A 24,735-nucleotide genomic window follows, 5' to 3' on the forward strand; every position below is an offset into this window, starting at 1 on the left:
TTTGAGACAAAGCGATATAGGCTGATGATTTTCTGCGTGATACCAGCGTATTCGAGCCCCTGAGAGTTTTTTTTTTTTTTTTTTTTTTTTTTTTTTTTTTTTTTTTTTTTTTTTTTTTCTAATTACAAAAGTTTGACAGATCAAATTGATCTGCATTTCGGTACACATTTGCAGAGAAGCTGAATTAATGAAAATACCGTTTACAGTTAAGCTGCACGTATAACTTATTGTTTTAGAAGCACATGAGATTGATCTAATGACCGTCACATATTACAGATAATGAATGCTTTTGAGTCCTCGATCACTCGTTTGACAGTGATCATTTCTGACTGACTAAAGCACAGTTTGTGGCGTGACACGCGTGACTATAGTCATGTGATCAGCAAGTCACACAAAATCGAGTGCCTCGTGGCACGCCAGTTGTTACAGAACACAAACCCGAACTTGACATTAAATGGTCTTGTTGCAGTTTTAACCTTTAGCTCTGTCATTTTATCGTCAGCGCACTCAACACAGTTCACTTCATAACTTGCAAGCCATGATTTTCTCTACCTTCCTCTCAAAGAAGTGTGAATCTTTTGTTATGGATTTCTACATCTATATCTACATTAAAATAGGTCGCTAAAGTCGTTAGACATCACACCAACGTTAAAAATACAAAAGTATAAAATAACATAATATCTACCAGTTTAAAGTTCCTCGTTAAAATACTTGGAAATCTTAGTTTTAAAAGTATCTAAAGGGATGCTTTCAACGATATCTTTCGGAAGTTTGTTCCATGTCCTGAGGGTGCGTGGAAAGAAGGAATAAAAATATACATTATTTGTGGCTTTTAAATTAAATCATGACTACAACGAGTTCTGGCTTCGCAAATTTTGGAGGGGCACAAATAACTACTTTTGTCAATGTCGACGTTGCCATGGCATATTTTGTACATTAGATTTAATCTGGCTATTGTTCTCCTGGTTTCAAGGGTGGATCATCCCAGGTCGCTTAACATCTCGGTTACACTGGCTGTAGTTTGATAGTTGTTAAGCAAAACTGTGCTTCTTTTCTTTGCACACGTTCGACAGATGAAATATCCTTTTTGAAACTAGGGATCCCAGGCCTCACAACCATACTCCAATTTTGGGCGAACCAAAGTTGTATAAGCAGTTACCTTCACTGGTCGTGGGCAGTTCCAAAAGTTTCTTTTAACTAACCAAGAACTTTGTTCGCCCTTCCAGAGATGGACGAAACATGCTGGGACCACTTCAGGTTCTTTTTCAAAGTGACTCCGAGATAGGATACAGAGTCAATCTCCCCTAGTTCAGATCCACAAAAGACGTCAAAACACGCGGGATCCACAAAATACACAAAACACGCGAGATCATAGCAGGCAATCTAGATAGGGCAAGATGAGCTCAAGATGGGCTCCGGTATGGATCTCATATTGCCCACGGCCGCCTCCCGCCATATGATAATTGTTGATAAAGATAATAAGTTAAAAGAACCAGATTGACTTACTTTAAATATTTCTGAGGCTCAGTTGGTGTGTAGTATTCTTGTCCTCTATGCATACTTAGCATACACAAGGTCGAGACGACACTATTTTTACTTTCCAATTGCAAAAAAACAAAAAAATTTGCAAGAGAAAAACTAACTTACTTTTAAACTTATTCTGTGTGCCTGTTCCAAAAAATTATTTTTAAAGTGGTCGGAACATTGTTCGAGTTTTACTATGTCTTCTTTACTAATTCCTGATGGTCACGATTAAAACTGTGAGATGAAAAGAAGAAAAGAAAATAAATAAATGAGATAAAATAAAATAAACAAAATAAGAAAGATGGCAGGTTTTGAGCTCCTTAAAGAAATAGAGGAAGGTGTTTTTCGTCTCGTCACGAGCGTGAGACAAATTCCGTAATTGTATTAAACACATTAGAGCTAAGAAACAAGCGTAATTACAGGTTAGGCAGCTGTCGAGTTGTTTAAGACTAAGTTCTTTTTTTTTTTTTACGCATGGCCACGTCACAAGACCCAAAACAATATAAGATTTTGACTCTTTCATAATGAAGGCTAACTTTTTTAACGCTAAAGGTTAAATTGCGAGTTTTCATGCTTGACAACTAAACTTATTGCCGTGTTACGGCTAACACTTTGACTCCATGTAAAAGTATGCGAAATAAGACTGTAACCATGAGTATGGTTATATAAAAGCTAAGAGATCTAGACTGCCAACCCCCTCTCCCCCTCAATTAAAAAAGAGCATTCATAGCAGCTAAGCACTCAGTTCTAATTAACTGATTCCAATAATGATAATGGATCTACGATAATAATGACAAACAAGAAAATTTCCGAAGGAAAGAAAATTTGAAAAAGTAACTTTCTAAAAAACAACAATAACAATAACAACAACGACAACAGAAACGTTTACATGTACCCTCTAAGTTTACGCTGTGTATGAAAAACAAATTTGTTATTTTCACTGGTGTCCTCCATGTTTAGATTTCCGCTGGTTTGATTTTCATTCGAGATGATGTAGGAACGTTGTTGGTCGGGCTGGTAGAATCTAAATATGACCAGTAGATCATACCCCAGGGTTGCATGTTTCCACTGCGTGGATAAACACCATTAAGATTTGACCAAATAGCACAATCTGTCCCAGTACTGTACCACCAGCCTCCCCCTCTCTTCGAAGAACACCTACCTGCAGGATCTTTATCCCAGGTCCCAAACGAACAGTCTTTAGAGTAACGACGTAATGAATCATCAACACTCGATTCTGTAAAATAATTGAATTCACACTCTTAATAAACTCGTTGATGAACTGTGCAGAAAGTATTTAAAAAACCTAAGTGATACTTTGATTCAAAGAGATAGAATTGTTCCTCTACAGCTGACAACTACAGACGGGTAGGGTAGCCATTTGCTGCCGAAAAGGATGAAATTGAAATAACCCTTAACTTACTTTCGTGGTATTAATCATGATATGTCAGTTATACTACTCTTATAAAGAGTGAATTTTATTTTAGCGATTCTGATTGCGAAATACAAGTAGAGATTGAGTTGAACATGTATCACTAGAACAGAAAACTACGACACAAAACAAAATAAATAATTCTTATGATTTTAGAAAGGCTGTGACTGCGCTCATGCAAATATTTGTCGTAGCAATTATTGCGCCATGTATATGTAAATATCTGCTGTTTGGTATTAGGTCCCCAAGGCATATCTTGTTTTGGCATATATCATGGTGATATTTTGACTTGAAGGTCATCGTCTGTTTATTTCTTAGTCAATTTTTTTTTCCGTTTACTCGTGGATATTACCGTATAAACGAGTTAAAACGGCACAGATTCAAAATTTTCTGAAACTTAATATGGTCTCTGAAAGTTATAATGGGGATAAACGTTGTCAAGAGACCTTTTTGAAGAAAACCCAGATAAAACTCTTCTAATTTTCTATGGCTGGTTAACAAGGTGACTTGATGATTAGCAAAAAACTTTGACCTACTTGAAAGATTACCAATGTTCAGCCAATAAGCAGTTGCCTCGTTTCCAATTCCAAACCAGTCATTCTCAGCGAATTCTGTTTTGCCAGTTGTTTCTCCTAGTTCCACTCGTAAAGTATTTGCTGTCTTATTTCGTGTCAGACGGTGAATCATGTCCAGTCCTAGCCAAAATTCACCAATCAGGTCACCGAAGCCGTGTTTGTAGTCAGCCCAGGTGCGGTTAAAATCCGGATCCATCCAGCCTTCTCTGAAACACTGTCCAACCCCCACCAGTAGTTATCTGGTCACTGTATACATCAAAGACACCTAAACCATGAGGGTCGATTGTATAAACACCGCTGACTCTCTGGCCAGATTTGCACAGGTCGGCACCGTTCACAGCTGTCATAGTCAAACAAATGAATAAATAAACAACATGCGTTGGTGCCAGCTCAACGTCGAATATTGATATTCAATAAAAAGTAGGACACATAACTATTTTTTGAAATCTTCCTTTTAAGTTTATAAATTAGGTTTCGGAAGTCTCTATTTCTTCGCTTAGCTTTTCAGCAGCAAACCATCTGATAAATCAATGTCTTTGGACAACGCCCTTCCTTGGATGGGTGACCTTTCAGCGTCATGTGTTGAAACTTTTTCCTTATCACTAACATTTTCACGAGTTTATCAAAATCTGAATTTTATGCTTATTCAAATTTGAAAACCTTCATTTCAAGTACAAAAAGTTGTCTCCCTACTGAATCGTTTCAGCCTCAAAGGCAGGTTTAAATTTACTGAACGTTATATCAGTTAACGTTAATTTTTAAAGACATATGGAAACTTTAAAGTACTCGTCCTGGCAATGTAAGTTTCTCCAGAGGAGAAATAGAGAAGAAATCAGAACGTCTATTTTGTTAAACGGTCGACTTCATCATAAAATATTAATCAAAGAACTCTGGCCAACTCGGGGATAAATTAACCTGCAGACACAAAATGTTTCTGAACTTGCAATTATTGGTCTTAAAGCATGCAAAGTTACTCTTACTCTCAAAGATAATGCTTTAGTCGCCCTTCTTCCTTTGTACATAATTTCCAACATATGCATGAGGGGATGTTGGAAATTTAACTTATGTTTACGGACTTTTCTGCTCGTTCTAGAGAACAAATGTGTTACATCATAATTGTATTATATATTAGACTTATTGTGAAAAATCTGAGTGGTCGAGAGCATTCAAACGATGTACAAGCGTATTGGATTTGATGCCTAGCTGATGTAGAATATCAAATATCAAATCAAGTCAACAGAGGTTTTATGAACGTCGTACATTACAAAAATTTCTTTAACTCTCAAAACGTTAGACTTCAGTTGTGTATATCAGTCTTCTTTCGTAACGATCATTTTAATAATAATGTATTTAAAGTCGCTAGTGTAGGAAGTGATTGCCCAGTTTTCCGAGCCGGTGGCTCAAGTTGAAAACACTCGAAAATCTCTATCCTAAAATGACCTTAGCTAAGAGCAGTTAACTAGAGACAAAAGACAAATTTCTTCAACATGCTAACGTTTATATGAGACTACACCACTGAATTCTGCGGATCTTTTCCCTGGATAGTAATGACTTTAGAAGCCTCGCCCGCTATTGTTACGAACAAAAGTGATTCAATATTTTTTTACTCCCTAGGTGACGACTGATGAGTGTTGTTAGTATATGTTTCCGTAACAAATTAACTAAAAAAAAAAAAAAAACAAACAAACGAACAAACAAACAAAAGAAAAAACAAAAAAAAAAAAGCATAGCAAAGACGATGAACCTTTCCTTTTAAGTGAGCGATACATTTGCATATCGGAGTGGCCGTAAGAATGCCTTTCTACGCCGCTTTGGGCAGCCACGGGTTATAACCTCTGATAATTAAAATGGTGATAAAAATGTACGTAAACATCTCAGCATATTGGAAACTGCCCGAAATAGATGAGGTCCGTTTTAGAGAGCTGTCTTCGAGAATCATATTGACTATATAATTGAATTAATCTTAGTTACCTGTAACAGATGATCCATTGGGAATGTTGACTTCAAATATAGAGGCTGCTTGAGCGTACGTCAAAATTTGAATTATGGTCAAAAATGAGACAAGAAGCAAAATATAATTATTCATTCTCCTATGCACCTTTGTCTGACATGAGCACGCTTCGTCAAAGAGTTTTACAAGTAGGGGAAAAAAGCTTGCGCGTGCGCGATATTTATCAGACGTTACAGATACGAATACGTGATGTGGTCGGGGGTTACAGATTAAGTAGAAAATCTGAGACCCCAAACGCATCACGTACTCGCACTTGTATTATGTAAGGTCAAACGAAAAGGATCACCATAAACAGTCTCCCACAACATAGCAATATGGCTTAGAATTATTTCTAGGGAAATATGAACACAGCTTATGCGATGACCATCTATCTGTATCGATATTCATCGTCATCATACATTTGTAATAATAATCAGTAAGCTTAGGGGAGTGGGAGAGAGAGGAATTAAGAGAGCAACAAACTCATGGAATACACCAGATGGACTCACGTTTCTCTCCAATTTTCACATGCCACATGTACATGCCGGGGATAAACCGGAAAAAAAGAACCATCTAAGACAGAGGCGAGACAAAATTAATTCTGGCACAGCAATGGTTTGGGTGTGATCATCACTAATCTTGGATTGGTTTTGTTTTGAACCGTGGTGGGTTGCCGAGGGAAGTCATTACACTAACTGGGAAATTTAAAACGGCCTGCATGTTTCGAATTCCTTTGGTCGCTGAGTTTGGTACCGATCGTATCGAGAAAGTTGTAATCATCATTTCAGCATCGCTTTTCTGGAGGGATGAAAGTCAAATTCGGCGAAGAGATAGAGCAAAATCTCATGCATTAACAACCATCGCCAAATTCGAGAGATGTTAAGTATTTTGGCGTTAATTCTAGTTTGAAAAGGAGAAGGTCGCAGCTGGGGGCCACCAAGTTACAAGTTTCGTCTCCCTTCATTCTCTTTACGGCCTCTAGCCACATATAAATTTATGAAAAGAAGCTTATTAATAATCGAGGACGCCATTAAGAATTAAACGAAAGAGAATGAAACCTGAAATGATGACCCACGCAAGAGCGAAAAGAATCTCATCAGGTGAAATTTTCCACTTCGGTTAGAAGTTACTCGTTGAGCTATCCAAAATATGATCAAATTGTATTGTACGCCCGATCAATTAAACTCCATCGAACTCATTCAGGTATAGCGATCTGCACGACAGATAATCGAGGATCATGATCTTGATATCTGACTCGCCAAAACGCAGACTTCCGCCGTTTCAGAGCACGTCCACAATAAAGAACAGTGTCTCTTCTGTAACAAAGTAAAGCTTGTTGATAGGGAATTGCATTGTTGCAGTTTTCTTTTCTCTTTGTATTTCTGTTTTCGCTTTTCGTGTTACTGTCACACTCTCGATTCTTATGTATTCAATAACTACTGACAGGTATCCCCAAATAAATCCTTCTATTTCCGTCATACAGCTGACCTCCTCAACAGCTCAAGCCATCCAGATTTTACTCTATGCCCAGTGCTGTTCAGATTTCAAGCTTCGTGTCATGGACTTAGAGTAATCATAAAGTCGCAGATACCTAATCTGACTTAATCGCTCTTGGAATTAGTCCTAAAGCGGTTATATCTGACTAATTCTACGAGAAAACTAAACATGTCAGCCAAAGCTGCGGAAAAAAATTAGCTCGCTTTTCCTTATCAAAAGCTGCAATGCAAAAATTCACGAAATGTGGTTTAAGAAATCCTTTTTTGACTGATTCCGTCAGTTTCTGCGCAAGCAGTTTATACAGACGCCGGTCCCACCCCGCGATACAGTTTTTCTTTTTTTTTTTTATTTAAAATCTGGTGCATTTTTACCAACATTCTTAAAAAGGCACGTTAACACTCCACTATTGATTTAAACAGTTGACCCGGTGGTCACATTTTATTCGTGGAGTGATGGCCCAGATGCCAAGTGAACTAGTACATGTACGAAAGTAAGAGTTAAGGAAAGTCCAGACGTTTGATTTTCATTTCAGATGTTGTTAGGGCACTGTCTTTAGCGATGCCAGTTAACTCACCCAAGTGGCCAGTTAACTCACCCAAGTGGATCTTTGGCCAATAAAAAATATATATATAATAATAATAATAATAATAATAATAATAATGATAATAATAATAATAATAGCGGTAATAATAATGATAGTAATTACGACAATGATAATAACAATGTTTTATAATACTAATTGACTAGAATGATACAGATATTACCAGCTATGATTACAAGGACAAGGATGACGATGACGACTATGAAGCTCGAGTTACCCTCGACTTTGTATTGAGTGACCCCTTACGCATCCTTCGTGCTCCTTAAACGTTTCGACTACTTCATATCTCCATGAATCCTGAAATAGAAATCCGTCTCAAAGTCGTTTGGGAGACGTGCGCCGTAAATACAAGTCATTGGGAATGTTGGTGACATTCAATGCTGCAGTAATCATGTTTGTCTTACAGAAGCTGATTGACTTATAATATTTCCGAGGCTCGGCTGGTACGTGGCTTTCTTGTCTCTGATCCCAAACCACAAATTTTCAGCGTAGACACGTTTGTCACAAGCTACTGCCAGATCTACTCGGAGCCTGTTTTCTGTCACATTTTACGTCAGACGATGGATCAATTCTGATCCGAGCCAAGACTTACCAATAAGGAAATTACCAAAGACACCCTTGTAGTCACCCCAAACGCAGTTAAATTCCAAGCAACTCATCTAGTCTCCTCTGAATAACTGACCATCCCCCACAGGCTGTTGTCTGGCCACGATACACTGTAGAAAACTGAACTATCAGGGTCGATTTTGTAAACACCGCTGATTCTTTCACCAGACTTGTAGAGCTCAGCACAATTCTTAGCTGTTGAAGTAAGAATGTACAGTGCCGCTGGTTTGACGAACAAATATTAATAGGGTAAAGAGAGGATCGTAATTTGAAAATATCAGACCACGTGTGAAAGAGGGGAGGGGGGAGTAGATATGCTCAGATAAGTAAAGAGAGGATGCAATTTAAAAAGTGTGTTTCAAATTTCCTTTTACACATGATAGACTTTTCCACCAGAATAGGCCTCAATAGGTTCTGAAAATAACGAAAGAGGTCTGCGGCAGCAAATGGACAAAAAGATCCACTGCACACACGAAAACATGACTGGTAAATAATTTTTATTTCTTGTTCATCAGAACTTTTCTTCGCATTACTGCAATGTATGATCGCGCAACAACGAAATGCTACCATTCCCAACGCCCCTTTAACAAGTAAGAAACCAAACGTTTTCACCACAAAGCGTTGTCAGGTCTCTCAAAAAAGCCTCAAAATTTCAACGGCTTAGCGTTCCAGATTCTAAGGTTCGGCAAAGTAAAATGTGTAATATCTCTCTCTCTCCAGATCACGGTATTCACTTTTGGAAGCCTGTAGAATACATCGATCACAGAGTTTTTTCGTTGTTGTTCTCGTTTTTAATTAATATTTTGTCATATTTAGCAAATACAGTCGAACCTGGATTATACGGATTCGTTGGGAGTAGACGAACTAATCCGGATAATCGAGGGTTCGGATAGTCAAGATTATGAATATTAGTAAAGAACAAAAACTGATTAAATTAAGAAAGCGATATTTATTCCTGAAACAAAACATTCACAAATCGTTTTGAAAAAGATATGGTCTACATCTTCACTTTCCTACGTGAATACCTCTACACGTGTGTATTAACAGTCAAAAATTAATGAAAAATGTTTTTACATTGGCCTTAAATGTTGTGTAAAGTCTTTTTTGTCTTAAACGAGAACATCGCCTTTACTTCACTTTTCAACGCTGTAGTTTTAAACAAATAAGGCTACGGATCTTTATCATGACTAATGGAAACATTGGGACCAGAGAAAAAGTCCGGATAATCGAGAAATCCGGATAATTGAGGTCCGGATAATTGAGATTCCATTGCATGACCAATAACGACTAAACTGAATTTCCGGTGTTAAAATAGTTATGTCTCATTAATCAGCATTAAAAAAAGAAAAAAAATGTGAGGATATAAACCTGCTATGTGTCATTAAACAATACTACCTTAAACTTTCAATGATCCGGTACAACTGCATATAATATACTTTTTCATTATTACACGTCAGTGCCTTAGGCGCTACAGCCAATAAGTTTGAATGTACTACGCTCGTAAACTAGTTACCTGCTAGCAACGCTGGTGTTTGATTCCTGATTGTACTAAAGGTTTCTTCTGTACATCTGAAAGAACAATCCATCCTCTGTATGAAATAGTTTCCTTGTTAGATTAACTCATTCAATGACTACCTGGCTTCTATTTGCGCGTTCTAGTTTTTTTTTTCACCTCGGTATAATCTCTATTTCATGTCAACTGGTTGCAGCTTTAAGTTGGATCAAGCCTTAGACCACAGAATGACTTTTGCTTCCTTAATCTCCATCATGCTGCTCTTTTCTCTGTTCTTAACGACAAGCCTTCTAACGCGTGCAGCCCCGTTAGAGTGCCACAACGAACCTGGAGGCTCCAGTAACGATAGACTGCTTCAACTTCCTAAAATTCGAAGTGAAATGGAAATTCTCAAGGAAAACGGAACATCAATAAAAGGTAAATAAATTGAAATTTCATAGGCCTTCTGATCTAAACATTTATGGAGACGAAGAGAAATTGCCTACGCCTAATAGATTATCCCAATATTTGATATCTTTCGATACCCAATGTGAGGTTTGTTGATTGAGGTGCTGGTTCATTGGAATGCCCAGATTTCAAGGGCGACCGAATAGAAATTTGAAATGTTATCTATCCAAGATAGGGTATAAAAGTGTGGCAAATTGTTCCGTTTGTACAACTCAGTTGACAGAATTTAGATATTTCTCTTTCGTTAGCTAAGGACTGTGCTGACGTGTACAAGTCGGGTGGACGAATCAGCAATGTCTATACAATCGAGCCTCGTGATGGTTTAGGCGCCTTTGACGTATTTTGCGACCAGACCACTGCTGGTGGAGGATGGATAGTGTTTCAGAAGAGACTTAAAGGATCCATGGACTTTAATCGTACCTGGGAAGAGTACAAACATGGCTTCGGAAATTTCTTCTCTCAGGAATTTTGGCTCGGACTGGAAAAGATCCACCGCTTGACAGGAAATGAAACGGCAAATAGACTTCGCATAGAACTGGGAGTAACTAATGAAGAGCCACTTTACGCTGAGTATGGTTGGTTTGGAATTGGAAACGAGAGCACTACCTACCGGCTGAAACTCAGCAATCGTTGGGGTAAGTCGATTTGCTTCGTTTAGCCTATCCTCATCTGCTTCCTCATCAATTATTGTCATTATTTCACCATCGTCCACATTTATCATGGCATTTTAAACGTTTCTTTCTCATGTGGCTAAATTAATATATCACAATCAACGTCACTAAATAACAGTTTAGTGGCAAGTATGTACATGCTTTTGTCGAACTGATGAATTAAACAAATTACTAGTCTCATTGTAATCCATTTGCTACTCGATGCCGAAGCATATGATCTATAATTTGATTAGTGAAGTTAAAAAAGTAAGTGGAACTCGTTTTTCTCTTCAAGTCTTTAGTTTTCTTGAGAAAACTTCCTTTTCTTTAACATGCAAAATATCTCCCAGTATTTTCATCATACTTACTAACGACAAACATAGAACTTAAAGCTTCATCAAATATGTCCAGTTTATAAAGTTGATTCTGTTATTTATTTGTTTGTTTTTTTTTTTTTTCGGTTTTTCGATAGATGGGACTGTCAAGAATGATTCGTTTGGTTCCCATAAGAACTTCTCTTTTGCCACTTGGGATAGAGACCCTGCTTACGGCGAGTGCAACAAGGAACGTGGAGGAGGATGGTGGTACAGTAAAAATTGTGTGGTCTCGTCAAACCTCAACGGTCTTTACCCAAGCAGTGGAACTCCTCTCGGCAACATCCACTGGGATCATTTAGGAAGTACTCCTGAGGCAAGTGCTCCTGAAAACACTGAAATGAAAATCAGACCAGTGGACTTTAAATAAGTGTTCTCTTACCAACAATTCAGTAAAATATTACCTGATTTGAACTCCCATTTACAAAAAAACAAGTCCTAATAGAATGATACGTGGCTTCGGGAAGAGGATTGTAATAGAATCGGCTGAGCTAGGATTTGCTTTCTACATCAGTCGCACTGAATATGTAACTATATAACTGCCACAAAAGAGAAAATAAATAAATAAAAAGAGATTTTCATCAGGAAACGTACACTCAAGATTTCTCAAAGGGGAGATGGGGGGTTGTGAGTGAGACAGGATTGCAGTGACAACTTACGTGAAGTCTACCAGTGTTCTTCCGTCTGCAATGGAGAGGGGGGGGGGGAGATCGCATGCAGACAGCTCACGTACACGGGTTTGCCCGTAATGTATCTATTCATAAAAAAAAAAATAATAATAATAATAATAGCTTTGTGCTGCATAGATTCTTTGTAATCGCACGTTTTCAAAAACCTGACTTCGAAGAGCGCCGGAAAAAAAAAATGGCTTGAATATCATGAGCATTTCAGATACCCTTAACAAATGCCCTTTTCAAGGAGACGTAAAGCAAAAATCAGTTTTCAGTGATATTTGATTTTAAAGGTTCGTGTTCGAGAAGATTTCGTATGCACGATTTAGTTGCATTAGAAAGTTCGTAACAGATTTCATTTAACAATTCTGCGTTCTGCCCAACACTTAATGAACGTTCTTGCTCAAAAAGGGATAGGGGAAATTAATTTTTTTCCAAAAAAGTATTTCCTGCGATTAAAATAGTTTAATTGTCATCTATGGCTGAACTCGTTGTTTATCATTTTCGCCTCCTTTTTGCCCGACTAGCTTCTAGATCACTCGTCCTTAGGAGGGAGCATGGGCCCTGAAGCTTTATATAATATTATTTGGATTGGCTTTATAGAAATTGAGATTCTTTAAAAATATAATTGGTTTGGTTCTTCAGACGACGATTTTAATGCTGCATGGAGGGAAAAGAGGGTCAGATCAGAAGCAGACACACATCAATCTCTGTTATTATTCTGTCGGTTTCATGTTTTTCTCTTAAAAAGCACTTTGGTGAAGGCTTAAAGAAAGGGCGGTAGAGGAAACCATAACAAAGTCAACGATGACCGACAGAAGTTATTTTTGGAGAATCAAGCCCTGATGCCGTTCGAGGAGAGAAACTTTAAGGTAAAAACATGACATGCGGCCCAGAGGGTTTTTCAATCTGATCACTCGTGTGCGGAATAAAAAGAGACAATCGGACATATATAAATAACTAAAGAATTCCAAAAACATATCTCAATAGTTGAAAACGTTAAGGAAAACAGTTTCAGGAATGGTCATCAAGATGTGACAATCAAACACGGGAAATTTATTTTTAGAGAGAAACACAGAGACAGCCTCAACTATCATAAGCCATACGATGCCATTACATTAAATGTCGGTCAATGGCCTTTCGTTTTTAAGCATCGGACTCGAAAACTATGGAACCGGATAAATCACATGACTGCTAGCGTCAACATCAAAGGATAAATTACGTATTTTTTCAAACAGTTTTCGAGCCTGAGGCGATTAACTGTTTTAGTATAATTACTAAGGTGATTATAGAAATGAGCAAAGGAATGTTAAATTTTATTTGCCATTGTCACGCGTCAGTGAACAACTCATAGGCCCTGTTTACAAGCAAGGAGGGTAGCCCTTGTGCTAAGGTTACCCCAGCAGGCTGGTCAAAGATAGCCCGTGTTTACAGGCAAAATTTCGCAGGTAGGGTTACCCTACCACTCGAGACAACTTACCTATGCTTGGTAACCACACGCATTGTTATCAATGTTCAAAGGGTCTGGAAACAAGTAAAAAGTTGTCCCGGGTAGGCGAGTTATCCCCACCAGAGCGTTTACAAGGCAGCTAGGGTTACCCTAGCGCTAGGGTAACCCTAGTGCTAGGGTAACCCTAGCTGCCTTGTAAACACGTCGATGAAAAAAAGAAGAAATGTGGGAGCGTTAGGGTAACCCTCCTGCCAGGGTAAGCCTAGCACTAGGGTTACCCTACCTGCTTGTAAACAGGGCCTTATTAGTGAGAGCCGCTCGCACGGACAACGGGTCATCCTCGGTGTAAATACTGACGAGGTTTTCTTTGTTTCATGAGGTATTGTGTTGTTGTCTTTATTTTACGTCACTTGTGGGCTTCGCGGGTTTTTATACCGAGGATGAGCCCGGACAACAGACTATTTCTCTTGTAAAAAGTCCCGTCTTTCCTCCAGACTGAGACGTAAAATTTTGACAAACATTTCTTCATCTCGTTGACCTCCATTGCCTCAAAGTCAGTGGTAAATTCGGTTTGTTGTTAAAACCATTCTGTTAAGTAAATAAAATTTTGCGAAAATTGAATGTAGTTGTTTTGATTTATTCCTGCATGCCGAAATAATCAAAATTTTCACGGGAATTTAAATGGTTTCTTTAACGTTTAGCACAATTTTCACGGCATATGGCAATCCGTGGACTGGACTGGACTGGACTGGACTAGTAAAACGCTGACTAGTAAAGCGCGGACTAGTAAAACGCTGACTAGTAAAACGCGGACTAGTAAAACGCGGACTAGTAAAACGAGGACTAGTAAAACGCGGACTAGTAAAACGCTGACTAGTAAAACGCGGACTAGTAAAACGCGGACTAGTAAAACGCGGACTAGTAAAACGCGGACTAGTAAAACGACAACAACAAAAAAAACAATTTCATACGAAGGCGATCATTAGACTTAATGGCAAGCCAATTTAGTAAGTGACAATACCTGTTTGACTTTTAAGCTGCAAATTGGTTTGACATGCGCCAGATACAAACGAATTTATAAGTTTAGGCTAAGAAAGAATTTTATTCAGCACCAGTTCAAAATTCTAAAATACACTTTCGTCGTAAATTTCACGGCAGAAACGCAGAAATTCGATGAATAACAGTCGCATTAAATCTCCTTGTGACTAGGTAGAAAGAGTCTCATTGACTTCAGCTTTTCGGTGGAAGAAACACCGATTTACACACGCCATTACAGAAAACAAACAAGCAGACTGACAACTCCCGGCCAAAACACATATTTGCATTCACTTACAATTTGACTTTCCGTGAAATTTTAAAACGGAACAGAGGTAAATCTTCGAAGATTAATCGTCGTTGGAAATAAAAAATACTTTCCGTAAGATCTCTAGCTGTTTTTCTTTTTAGGAGAAAATCGTCGCATGATAATTTAACTCGTGTGTGTTTGTCATACCAGTACTGCTGTTTCTTCAAAAGCGTATGTTTCTTTCTTCTTCAATTGACAGGTGTCACATCGTCACAGTTGCTTATGAAAAAAATGTTTCGGCGAAAACATCCTCTTTAACTTGAATAACGCTTGTTTTCTTTATAACTCACTCGCCATCAAGTTGTGAAGTTCAAGGAGGATTTTCCCGTAATTAAACTCGTAATTGTAGCTCTAAATCATTCGGGTTCTTTTAACAATCATTGTTTTTATGCGTTAGAAAAAGAGAAAAGTGTTATTCACCAGCATAGGTCGGTCCGTAATGGGAACTTCTGAACTGTTCGTATATTTCTGAATTGTTCAAAAATTGGTGTAGCATCCTGGATTCTTTAAGGCTCGGGTCGCATTACGACCGAATTGTTTACTCTAGGGATTAAACTCTGTCAACACAAGCATTTTCTAATGCGACCCAATTTTTGCGGTTTCCTAAAAGTTTCAAAAATCTAACAATCATCCAAGACGCCGGTGTTCCTGGGTGGGGCTGACCGATTCTGCCAAATTCTTTTGAAACGAAAGGACCCGCGTCCGTTGCGGACAAAGTTGTCATTTGTGCGTGCGTGTGAAAAAAGATAAAAACCAAAAAGAGCGGGAAACACATATTTTCATTCACTTACAATTTCACTTTCCGTGACATTTTAAAACGGAACAGAGGTAAATCTTCGAAGATTAATCGTCGTTGGAAATAAAAAATACTTTTCGTAAGATCTCTGTTTTTCCCTTTACGAGAAAATCGTCGCATGATCAGTTAACATGTGTGTGTTTGTCACACAAGTACTGCTGTTTCTTCAAAAGCGTATACTTCAATTGACAGGTGTCACATCCTGACAGTTACTTTTCAAAAAAATGTTTGAAAATTTGTTCGGAAGCCTTTTAACTATCTTTACATTGACAAATAAAAATATTTCGGCGAAAGCTTTCTCTTTAATTTGAATAACGTTTGTTTTCTTTATAACTCACTCGCTATAAAATTGTTCAGTTCATGGAGGATTTTCCCGTAAATAAACTCGTAATTGTAGCCCTAAAATCATTCGGGTTCTTCAAATTAAAGAGAAAACTTTCAACGAAAGATTTTTATTTGTAAAGGTAGTTAAAAGGCTTCCGAACAAATTTTCAAACATTTTTTGGAAAAGTAACTGTCACGATGTGACACCTGTCAATTGAAGCATACGTTTTTGAAGACACAGCAGTACTTGTGTGACAAACACACACGAGTTAATTGATCATGCGACGATTTTCTCGTAAAGAGAAAAACAGAGATCTTACGAAAAGTATTTTTCATTTCCAACGACGATTAATCTTCGAAGATTTACCTCTGTTCCGTTTTAAAATGTCACGGAAAGTCAAATTGTAAGTGAATGCAAATTGTGTTTTGGAGTCGTCAGTCTGCTTGTTTGTTTTCTGTTACGGCGTGTGTAAATCGGTTATTCTTCCACCGAAAAGCTGAAGTCAATGAGACTCTTTCTACCTAGACACAAGGAGATTTAATGCGACTTTTATTCATCGAATTCCTGAGTTTCTGCCGTGAAATTTACGACGAAAGTGTATTTTAGAATTTTGAACTGGTGCTGAATAAAATTCTTTCTTAGCCTAAACTTATAAATTCGTTTGTATCTGGCGCATGTCAAACCCATTTGCAGCTTAAAAGTCAAACGGGTATTGTCACTTACTAAATTGGCTTGCCATTAAGTCTTATGATCGCCTTCGTATGAAATTGTTTTTTTTGTTGTTGTCGTTTTACTAGTCCGCGTTTTACTAGTCCTCGTTTTACTAGTCCGCGTTTTACTAGTCAGCGTTTTACTAGTCCGCGTTTTACTAGTCAGCGTTTTACTAGTCCGCGTTTTACTAGTCCGCGTTTTACTAGTCAGCGTTTTACTAGTCCGCGTTTTACTAGTCAGCGTTTTACTAGTCCGCGCTTTACTAGTCAGCGTTTTACTAGTCCAGTCCAGTCCAGTCCAGTCCAGTCCATGGAATACCATATGCCAATTTTCACACCTTACCTTTGAAGAGTGTCATTCCAAACTTTGTGGCGTGTTTGGTATTCCTCGGAATAGCATTTTCTTTCATTAAATTAATTTATTTTCTTTCCAATTTAGGAGAGGGACATGGCGTTTTGCGCTGTTGCGGTATTGCAGTATTGCAGTGTTTAACTCCCTTTCTTTAAATGCAATTTGCGGTGACAACTCGCATTGCGATGTTGCGGTGTTCTAAAACCTTACTGAGTACGATGTTTACAATTTCAAGCTAACGGTGTTGGGTGAAATAAATCATTTTCAGTGTTGCACTTTATCCGTTAACCTTATATAAAACTAGGTTTTGACGGTATCGTTGTTATCGGCGACCTTTCGCACGATAAGTAGATCTAATTCGATACCGACAATATTCACTAAGACACTGTTAGCAGAATTACAACTTCTCTTTAATATCCTCAGCAAGTTACAGAAAGAAGCGTAAAACTAGAAAGTAATACATGAAAAAGAAACTGATGAGAAAATGGAACCGTTTTTGTGAATCGGCTTGTCTCGAAGAAATACATCAAAATCTTACGAAGGCACGATAAACAGAACGAAATTAAGATATATATTACCTTTGTCCAGCAACATCTCTTGAAAAAAAGCTCATCTTTTAAACCGGCAAACTAAATCCAACAGGGATCAACGAACGCTTTTCATTCCACTAATTTCTTCGTGTTTTTTTTTTTCGTTGCCATGTTCCCACCAATAACGTAGCTCCATTTTCTGCCTTTAAAAACACACACAACCCACAATTCCTTGATTCGCTCCGACGAAGGGCTAACGCTCGAAACGTCAGCTTTTGTAATCGATACGGTGGCCAATTTACCATTTCAACTTTGTTGATAGATCCAAACAAAAGTAGTATTCCGACTGCTGGTGGATTCCCTTTTTTTTTAATATCATATTTTAGCCGGAGAGAATTAATAAAACAGATAAAACCACTACTCTCATGTTGCAATTCGAGTTGGGTTTATTCAGTTTACTCACCAAATAGGACACAAGTAAGCTGGGTCCGGCTGCTGGACGAAGGAATCGGGATGGTAACCGACTTGAGCCATCCTTACTTTCTGTTAAAAAAAAAAAAAAAAAAAAAAAAAAAAAAAAAAAAAAAACTGCCCAATAGACCAACAAGTAGAGGTAAAAGGAAGGAACAGAATATCCTGAATATCGACTGATTTTCCGCGTGGTTCTGCCTTCCGCTCTGTCCCCAGTCTCTCGCTATCACTTGGGGATATTTAGTTAATAATTAAGGAGAACCTTTACCTTCCCATCACTCCCCGCTCGCGCTCTACTCCTTTAAAGCTAAATTAAAGTATCCCTCTCTCGCGCTTTGCGCTTGTCTCGCTTGATCTAAGTTTCCCAATTCCCACCCAGCCTTGGGAAAGTCTGAGGAGGAGGCAGGCTTTTGCCGCTCCAATCGCAGTTTGTTTATGTTGTTCATCTCCCGTTGTGCTCTAGGTGGTGATGGATTGTCACCAGATCTGCAACTGGGCGTAGGTGATTATTGGTCAGGGTGTACCTACCCCTCCCTCGTTTACAAATATTATAATAAGGCGATATGGGGCCGATATGGAGAAACACTGAAGAAATTTGTCGATGAGAGCTCGAAATGTTTCACATGTTCATCGTTTTGCCCTGGTAAAGATAGAGTATATATTTTTGGGAAAACTTCTCACAATTTCGTTGAAATTATAGAATCTACGCTTAACATAGACGTCAACTGCTACGCCAACTACACGAACGCTAGATTGTTTGAGCGGTTGTTAAAGTTTCAGCGAGCAACTGAGAAAGTAGAAGAAGCTAAAAAACTGAACTGAAACTCTTTATTCGCACTATTTCAAGAGGTTACTACAGATTATAAAAGTCAGAATATATAAGAAACAGTAAATTACATCAATAATCAAAAGGAAATACGAGACGCCTTTCAATCTAGGCCAAGGTCTAAACGCTTGCTTCGACCTACAGATGGATATCAGGAGGAAAAAAGCGCGTGCTTGCCGTCAACAAACCCGGCGAAGCTTCGAGAACACTGCAATTTAGGTCGGCAAACGTCTCCTACACTACTTGTACTTCTTCATTTGCCAGTCCGCTGCTAGCTGGAGCGAACCCGATTAGTTATGTTCGTGGCTTCTTATCACCGGTACAGGAAATCGGCCAGAATTATCGAGTGTTTCCGCACGTTGGCACAACGCAACAACAATAACAATAATATGACCACTTTCATCGGTAACATGGTCAAACACGAGTGGGAGTGCTTGATATATTAACGATTTCCCGGATCCTGTAGGCAACTTAACAAAAAGATCTTCTTTCTCGACCAAAAAGTTTTTAATTGCAAGCTTCTGGTGAGCTTTAAGTTCGAAAATTTTGAACTTTGACCACGCTTTGCGAAAAGCTCCTTCAAGCACCGCCATTTGTCTTGTGTTTTCCACACGAGGATCGCGGTAGAAAACGATATTTGATTGGACGAGTCTCAAAAGGTGAGTCTGGCGCGAAAAGGTTCCTGAAAGTGGAACCCGAGCTGTGATTGGCCAATTCGGAGAAAGGAATGTAGTTCGGTTGTCAGCAGCCGTTCTTTTGGGGGTGCGTTGCGTGTCATCTAAAAAAAAAACGGCTGCGAGGGAGACTATTAATTACCTTGACTTCTCGCAGAAAATTATTCAGCTGCTGTGCTATGAGAAAAGGTTGGTCTCATCATCCAGTTTTCTTTCTAACAAGAGCTCGTGAGCTCATATCTGAACTCCAAAAGAGCACTGGTAAAAATATTTGCAACGGATATTTTCAGCATCTTAACTGGCTGTATTAGCATGGAAAATGGGCACAAAGGAATGAAGTTGAGACGCTTGTAAAAAGATAACAAAAAATAAAATTGATTTGTTAAATGTAGCATCGACCTTGACATGCCACAAATTTTCAAATCACTACGATTGACTTAATGCATATCGTTGATTTCAGTGTCGGTCGTTACCTCGATGTTCCCTTTAAAAAAGAAAGGGGGGTACAATATATTGCAAGACTTGTTTCGAACAATGAAAAATACGTTGTTGTTTGTTAATCGCGGAATAGAAATATTTTTAAACCTTCTACATATAAATAGTCGGAGCAGGCACTTTTCAATTCTTTTGAAGCTTACAGTTCTTCCGAACATTCGTCCGGGCAAGGCATCTGTTATTCCCTGGTAAGTCGATTTAATCGAACAAATTGTGATGTCATGTTCAGGTATGGTAACTCACCTGTTTGGCAAAAAAAGGATATGACAGATAAAATTAGTCTTGAACAAGTATTATTTGAGTAGCTTTATAAGCAAATTAAGATCCGGCTAAGTCAACAAATAAAATTATGAACACTGTGACACATACTATTTGGGAAAGAAAGAGGAGATTTGGCATGAACATATATATTGTACATATATATGCACAACCGGACATCGTCAAGTGGCCCTTAATCTTGTCCAGTTTTATCTTACTAACAGTTGCTTTGTCTTCCTTCGCTTTACCTTGCTTTGCCTTGCCTTACCTTGCCTTGCCTTGCTATGCTTTATTTTGCTTTGCTTTGATTTGATTTGCGTTATATGTTACGTAATTTAGTATTATCTTCGGTAACCGTATTGACCTTAGTTCTCGACTAATGAGGGCACGCGAATTTCTAAATTTTATTGTTTTAAAAAAATAATCATCATAATAAAAATTCAAGGCCATGAGAATGAAGGAAACGATCGCTCTCAAGAAAAACCCTCCATGGACAAACAAAAGTCCCCAATGTTAACACTATAGAAATTCTAGAGAGAATAGCATGGGGAATATGGATAAACATTGCAAAGGGCTAAATTACGGAGAGATTTCCATCTTCATTAAGAGAACATAAAACGAACAGACTAAATAATTACTAGCCTATAGCATGAAGAGACGCGATTAGTCTCAAATCACTTGAAATCCTAACGCGGAAAATAAGTTTACTAACGTTAGCCGCATAGAAGAGCGGAGATAGAAAAGTGTCATTGCCGAAACTTCAGCAAATGAGATTACTTTTTCAGAGATAAAATATCTCTTCAATTTCTCTGTTCCCTGCCTCTAAGGCTTTTCCTCAATCCTTCAAAGGACACTCGTAACCGCCAGCAACTGAGAGACTTGGAACTAATACAAAATTTTCTGACCATCAGTGTATTCGGAGGTTGGTGTCCACTAGACGGAAACAGATGTCAGCGATCAAATCGTCATTGCTAAAACTAGCGCAAGGATTTAACTACCTATTTCGAAAACATCGCAGTTATCATTATTGCCTGATGTTAGGAATTAGGATTTAAGACCAGGGAAACAGCACTGGGTTGGCGAAAACATAGATTAGAGACAGGGCTTGGGCAAAGACCGTTGACCTTACGGCAAAATTTTCTTTGCACCGCTATCCTCCTGCAAGGAATCTTAAAAAACTAATGCCGGAAATAATGTCTTTAACGGGAATTGTAAGTCGCGAATGAAAGCTCTAAGCTAAAGAAAATAGATTCTCGTCGATTCTATCAGCAGCGGTCTAGCCAGCCCCCCCCCCCCCCCTCCCTCCCCCGCCAAGAGTGACATCCCCTCAACCTTTAATTCCCCCGTAGACGCTACTGATTAGACGTTATGCGTTCCCACTCAGTTGTTTATAGTACCTGTATCACCACTTACACTCTAAAGTGCATGCAAGTGTTCGATCTGTTACTCCAGTTACGATATACTTGTTCTCTCCAGGGATAAGAACACCTTAATTATACCGGAATATTAATGTAGAGAACGATTCGATTAGCATTTGAAAAATTTTAGCGTAACTTACGTGCCGAAAATTACGGGACAGTCAAACTTGAAGGTAAAATGGGATATAATGTCATGGTTAACGTTCATAAGAAAGTTAAATCTCTCTCGGATATCTGGTGATGAAAAATCACATTATTGAAGGGGCATTGAGTGCACAGATATGGGTGACCTTCCAACTGCAAAGAGACGTAGAAGTAAAGCGGAAGTGGATACTTAAAGAAAAGAGACAAATTAAACTTTCGCTAACTTCTTTCATTCGATATGTGTTTTTTTACATCCTTCACAGATGTCTGTTGATCGGAAATGAGTAAAAAGATGAAATCAATAACAAAAAGAACCATAACGAAACAAAACAAACAAGCAAACAAATGTTACAGGATGTTTGCATGCGAAGGAAACCAACCGGCCGATATTTAGGGGGAGGAAAAGAGAGAAAACGTTTTAAACCTTCACATAACCTTTACGTCCGAAAGAGATATAACCTTATTACATCCTTCACATATTTCCCACGAAAGGAAATAAAAACAAAAGAAAACGAACCAAGACATCTCAAGTGAACATATATTAAAGGAACTTTGCGTGCGAAGGAAAGTTACCTTCCGACTTTTTAGGGAAAAGAAACGTGACGGAATTTTTTTTTTAATCGGAATAATACAGCAGGCGATGAAATCCTCACTTAAGGATATCCACGACAAAATGAATCACAAATTTCGTGATATTTTCATATCTGACTCATTATGGACTGAATTTGATACAAGCACTTAAAGTGTCCTTAAACTCGGCTTTGGTTTTTACTTTAGTCTCGTTTTTGTCTTTCCGTGGTTTTAGTAAACGTAAACATACTAGGTTGCAGAAGAAACGACACTTTCACCGCTTGGCTCAGCGTAGAATAGACCTCACTACAAAAGAGTCTCTCTCTTTTTTGTTTTTTTTTTGTTTTGTTTTTTTGTTTTGTTGTTGTTGTTGTTGTTGTTGTTGTTTTTCTTTGCTTTATACAGTCCAAGATTACTGAGCCAGCGTCTGCGGGAATTCTCAGCAAGTGAGAAATTCTACGAAAATGTGCTATTCTGAAACTTTTAAATATGATAAGGCGACAACAAAAGAGTGTAATTTAATCAACAAATAGAATTTATGTTGCGGTGCGTCTCTTCAATAATAGACTACAGATGACGTCAAATCTGGTATTATTAAAAAGAGCACACAAGCGTAGCTGAGTGAGTCACTCATGTTCATATCAAGCTTCAAATGTCGCAGTTCCCCGATGTCATTCACAGTTATTTCCTTTCCCTTTCCTTACTCATGATGCCCGTAAGCCTCGTTGTCTAAATAAGTCACATTCACAAAGGACTCTTGAGGAGGGTAATGGAATATCCTTTTTCCAATCATTCAAGAATTTGCGAGATTCAGCTAACTTAAATATGGTGATTTCTACTTCGAATCGGGTTGTTACTGATATTCTCTCAAGCTGACGTTAGCGCCCAAAGTTGCACATTCGAACATGAGCACGAACCAACCTCTGAGAGTGATCAGCATGTAATTTCTCCTCACAATCATACTCTTGAATCACTCATTAACATCATGAAAATAAAGGAATTGACCACCAACCTCAGAAGCTTTGCTTCCTAAAAGAATATTCCTTTTCAGTGCCATGGAAGATGTATAGAGAAGAGTATAAGGAGTATGGATACTGATGTTAGGCTGTAAAGGATTAAGCAGAAGAGGTAATGAAGCCAACGAAAGTTACGTTCAAGGGATCAAGTTCATCTTTCAGATATCACGTCCTAAATTTTACGACGTAAAACCTTGTATTCACCCCGTTACGCCCTCAAATACACCGACGTCTATTTTACGGCGAGAATTCGATTATCGTTCAGTGAACTTTCAACGTCTTCAAACGAGGAGCTTCGCGTTATGGCGTAAAATTCAATTTTGACTACACGTTACGTCGTAATTTATCAAATAAGTTTTACTTCGTATCTTGTACGACGTAAAATTGTCACCTTTATAACTTGTCAATCAAAACCTTGGCAAATAAGTTTTACGTCGCAACTTTTACGACGTAACTGGTCAATCAAAAATGCTCACAATGTTGAATAAGTTAACTTCAAATTCTTAACAGATTACCATTTATAATGTTTCATAAGTTTCTTTATAGATTACGTAACCTCAAATTCCTAATACGTACAATATGAAGTAAAGTCTTTCCTGGATACCGTTTTTAAGATATAGTTATCATTCGAGCAAAAATTTATTATAATATCTTTCATTGTTCATTTGCGTGCATAAAATTTGGACGAAAATTTGCTTTTATTACACACACAAAATACAACGCAAGTGCCGGTTCTTCCATTAACAGTTGTTGGTTTTGCTTTTCGCTTTTTGTTACAAATTATAAAGAAAAACACACTAATCTATGTTAATAGATCTCGCTTTTTATTCTTTTCTTTTTTTTTTTTCTTCCTTTGGTGCAATGTAAGAATGAGAACCTGATAACTTGTAGTACACGAAACATTTACCACACAGCCCAATAGTTTATTCAACTTAACATCTTTGCTAATACGAGCACATGTATATATCATTTATTACTTGGCCAAAGCTATGCACGAAAAGAATCCTTCTTACTGGTATGTAATTGATTCGCGCTTTCGTTTTGAAGCGTTACTGTAGCTTTGAAGGTTACAGATGTATGGTGACCCTTTTATTTTCGTACTAGTTGCCAGAGGAAGCAAGTCAAACTAATAAACAAATACAGATTTTTTTAAATATGGAATAACATTTGAGAGTTCAATGAAATGTAACTTACAATTCGCAGGTCATTCCATACATCTTATAGATCTCTACGTTATCTCTGGCTAATCGTTATTTTAAATATTGGATTAGTCGCGTCTTCAAATAAAAAGAGGGGTTGGTCCCCGGACTCCCTCGGACGACGCTTTGGCGCCAAAACTATTAAACACTAAGTGCAAATCAGTAATATTTCTGAGATGTTGAGGGTATTCACGTTTTTCTCTTGGACTCAGTTACCATGCATTATAATACATAAAATAAAGTTATAAATTTTATAATTACCTTAAATCCTCTATG

The 24,735-nt window shown here is 38.0% G+C and overlaps 3 protein-coding genes across 9 annotated transcripts in view; 1 reads left to right on the top strand and 2 right to left on the bottom strand.

Annotated features, from left to right (window-relative positions):
• LOC148741091 (fibroleukin-like) overlaps positions 1–8,303 on the bottom strand; it is a 371,193-nt gene extending 362,890 nt beyond the window's left edge. Inside the window, exons 1-3 of one of the 4 annotated variants that reach the window (XM_088756787.1) lie at positions 7,783–8,303; positions 6,031–6,094; positions 5,503–5,547 (exon numbers count right to left, since the gene is read on the bottom strand). In XM_088756787.1, coding sequence (XP_088612913.1) covers positions 5,503–5,547; positions 6,031–6,094 — 109 coding nt within the window. In that variant the 5' untranslated portion in view covers positions 7,783–8,303. Of the gene's footprint in view, positions 1–5,502; positions 5,963–6,030; positions 6,095–6,579; positions 7,669–7,782 lie in introns of those variants that run through there. The other 3 variants (XM_088756785.1, XM_088756777.1, XM_088756769.1) reach the window with 3 other exon arrangements.
• On the bottom strand, positions 1,572–3,892 carry LOC148741106 (angiopoietin-related protein 7-like). Of its 2 annotated transcripts, XM_088756915.1 has the most exons (3): positions 3,493–3,892; positions 2,687–2,761; positions 1,572–1,758 (listed from the first exon to the last, which is right to left on the bottom strand). In XM_088756915.1, the coding sequence occupies exons 1-3, from the start codon at positions 3,725–3,727 to the stop codon at positions 1,733–1,735; spliced, it is 336 nt and encodes a 111-aa protein (XP_088613041.1). In that variant the 5' UTR covers positions 3,728–3,892; the 3' UTR covers positions 1,572–1,732. The 2 variants fall into 2 exon arrangements, with proteins under 2 accessions (XP_088613041.1, XP_088613031.1); XM_088756905.1 differs by having other exon boundaries at positions 1,572–2,761; positions 3,493–3,883.
• A 1,131-nt stretch (positions 8,304–9,434) lies between the features above and the next one.
• Positions 9,435–11,798, top strand: LOC111342340 (angiopoietin-related protein 7). 3 transcript variants are annotated; one of them, XM_088756732.1, is made up of 4 exons: positions 9,435–9,816; positions 9,935–10,155; positions 10,416–10,820; positions 11,308–11,798. In XM_088756732.1, the coding sequence occupies exons 2-4, from the start codon at positions 9,966–9,968 to the stop codon at positions 11,577–11,579; spliced, it is 867 nt and encodes a 288-aa protein (XP_088612858.1). In that variant the 5' UTR covers positions 9,435–9,816; positions 9,935–9,965; the 3' UTR covers positions 11,580–11,798. The 3 variants fall into 3 exon arrangements, with proteins under 3 accessions (XP_088612858.1, XP_088612847.1, XP_088612854.1); XM_088756721.1 differs by having other exon boundaries at positions 9,435–10,155; XM_088756728.1 differs by having other exon boundaries at positions 9,604–10,155; positions 10,434–10,820.
• The last annotated feature ends 12,937 nt before the right edge of the window (positions 11,799–24,735 follow it).

The sequence above is a fragment of the Stylophora pistillata genome, chromosome 1 (genome assembly GCF_964205215.1).
Source record: "Stylophora pistillata chromosome 1, jaStyPist1.2, whole genome shotgun sequence".
In the NCBI taxonomy this organism is placed as follows: domain Eukaryota; kingdom Metazoa; phylum Cnidaria; class Anthozoa; order Scleractinia; family Pocilloporidae; genus Stylophora; species Stylophora pistillata.

Coding starts and splice junctions, on each gene's coding strand:
- LOC148741106 (XM_088756905.1), bottom strand. CDS start 3,727: ATGGATCCGGATTTTAACCGCACCTGGGCTGACTACAAACACGGCTTC. Junction 2,762..3,492: donor GAACATTGGTAATCTTTCAA/GTAGGTCAAAGT, acceptor ATTATTTTACAG/AATCGAGTGTTGATGATTCA.
- LOC111342340 (XM_088756721.1), top strand. CDS start 9,918: ATGTCAACTGGTTGCAGCTTTAAGTTGGATCAAGCCTTAGACCACAGA. Junction 10,156..10,415: donor AAACGGAACATCAATAAAAG/GTAAATAAATTG, acceptor GACAGAATTTAG/ATATTTCTCTTTCGTTAGCT. Junction 10,821..11,307: donor GAAACTCAGCAATCGTTGGG/GTAAGTCGATTT, acceptor GTTTTTCGATAG/ATGGGACTGTCAAGAATGAT.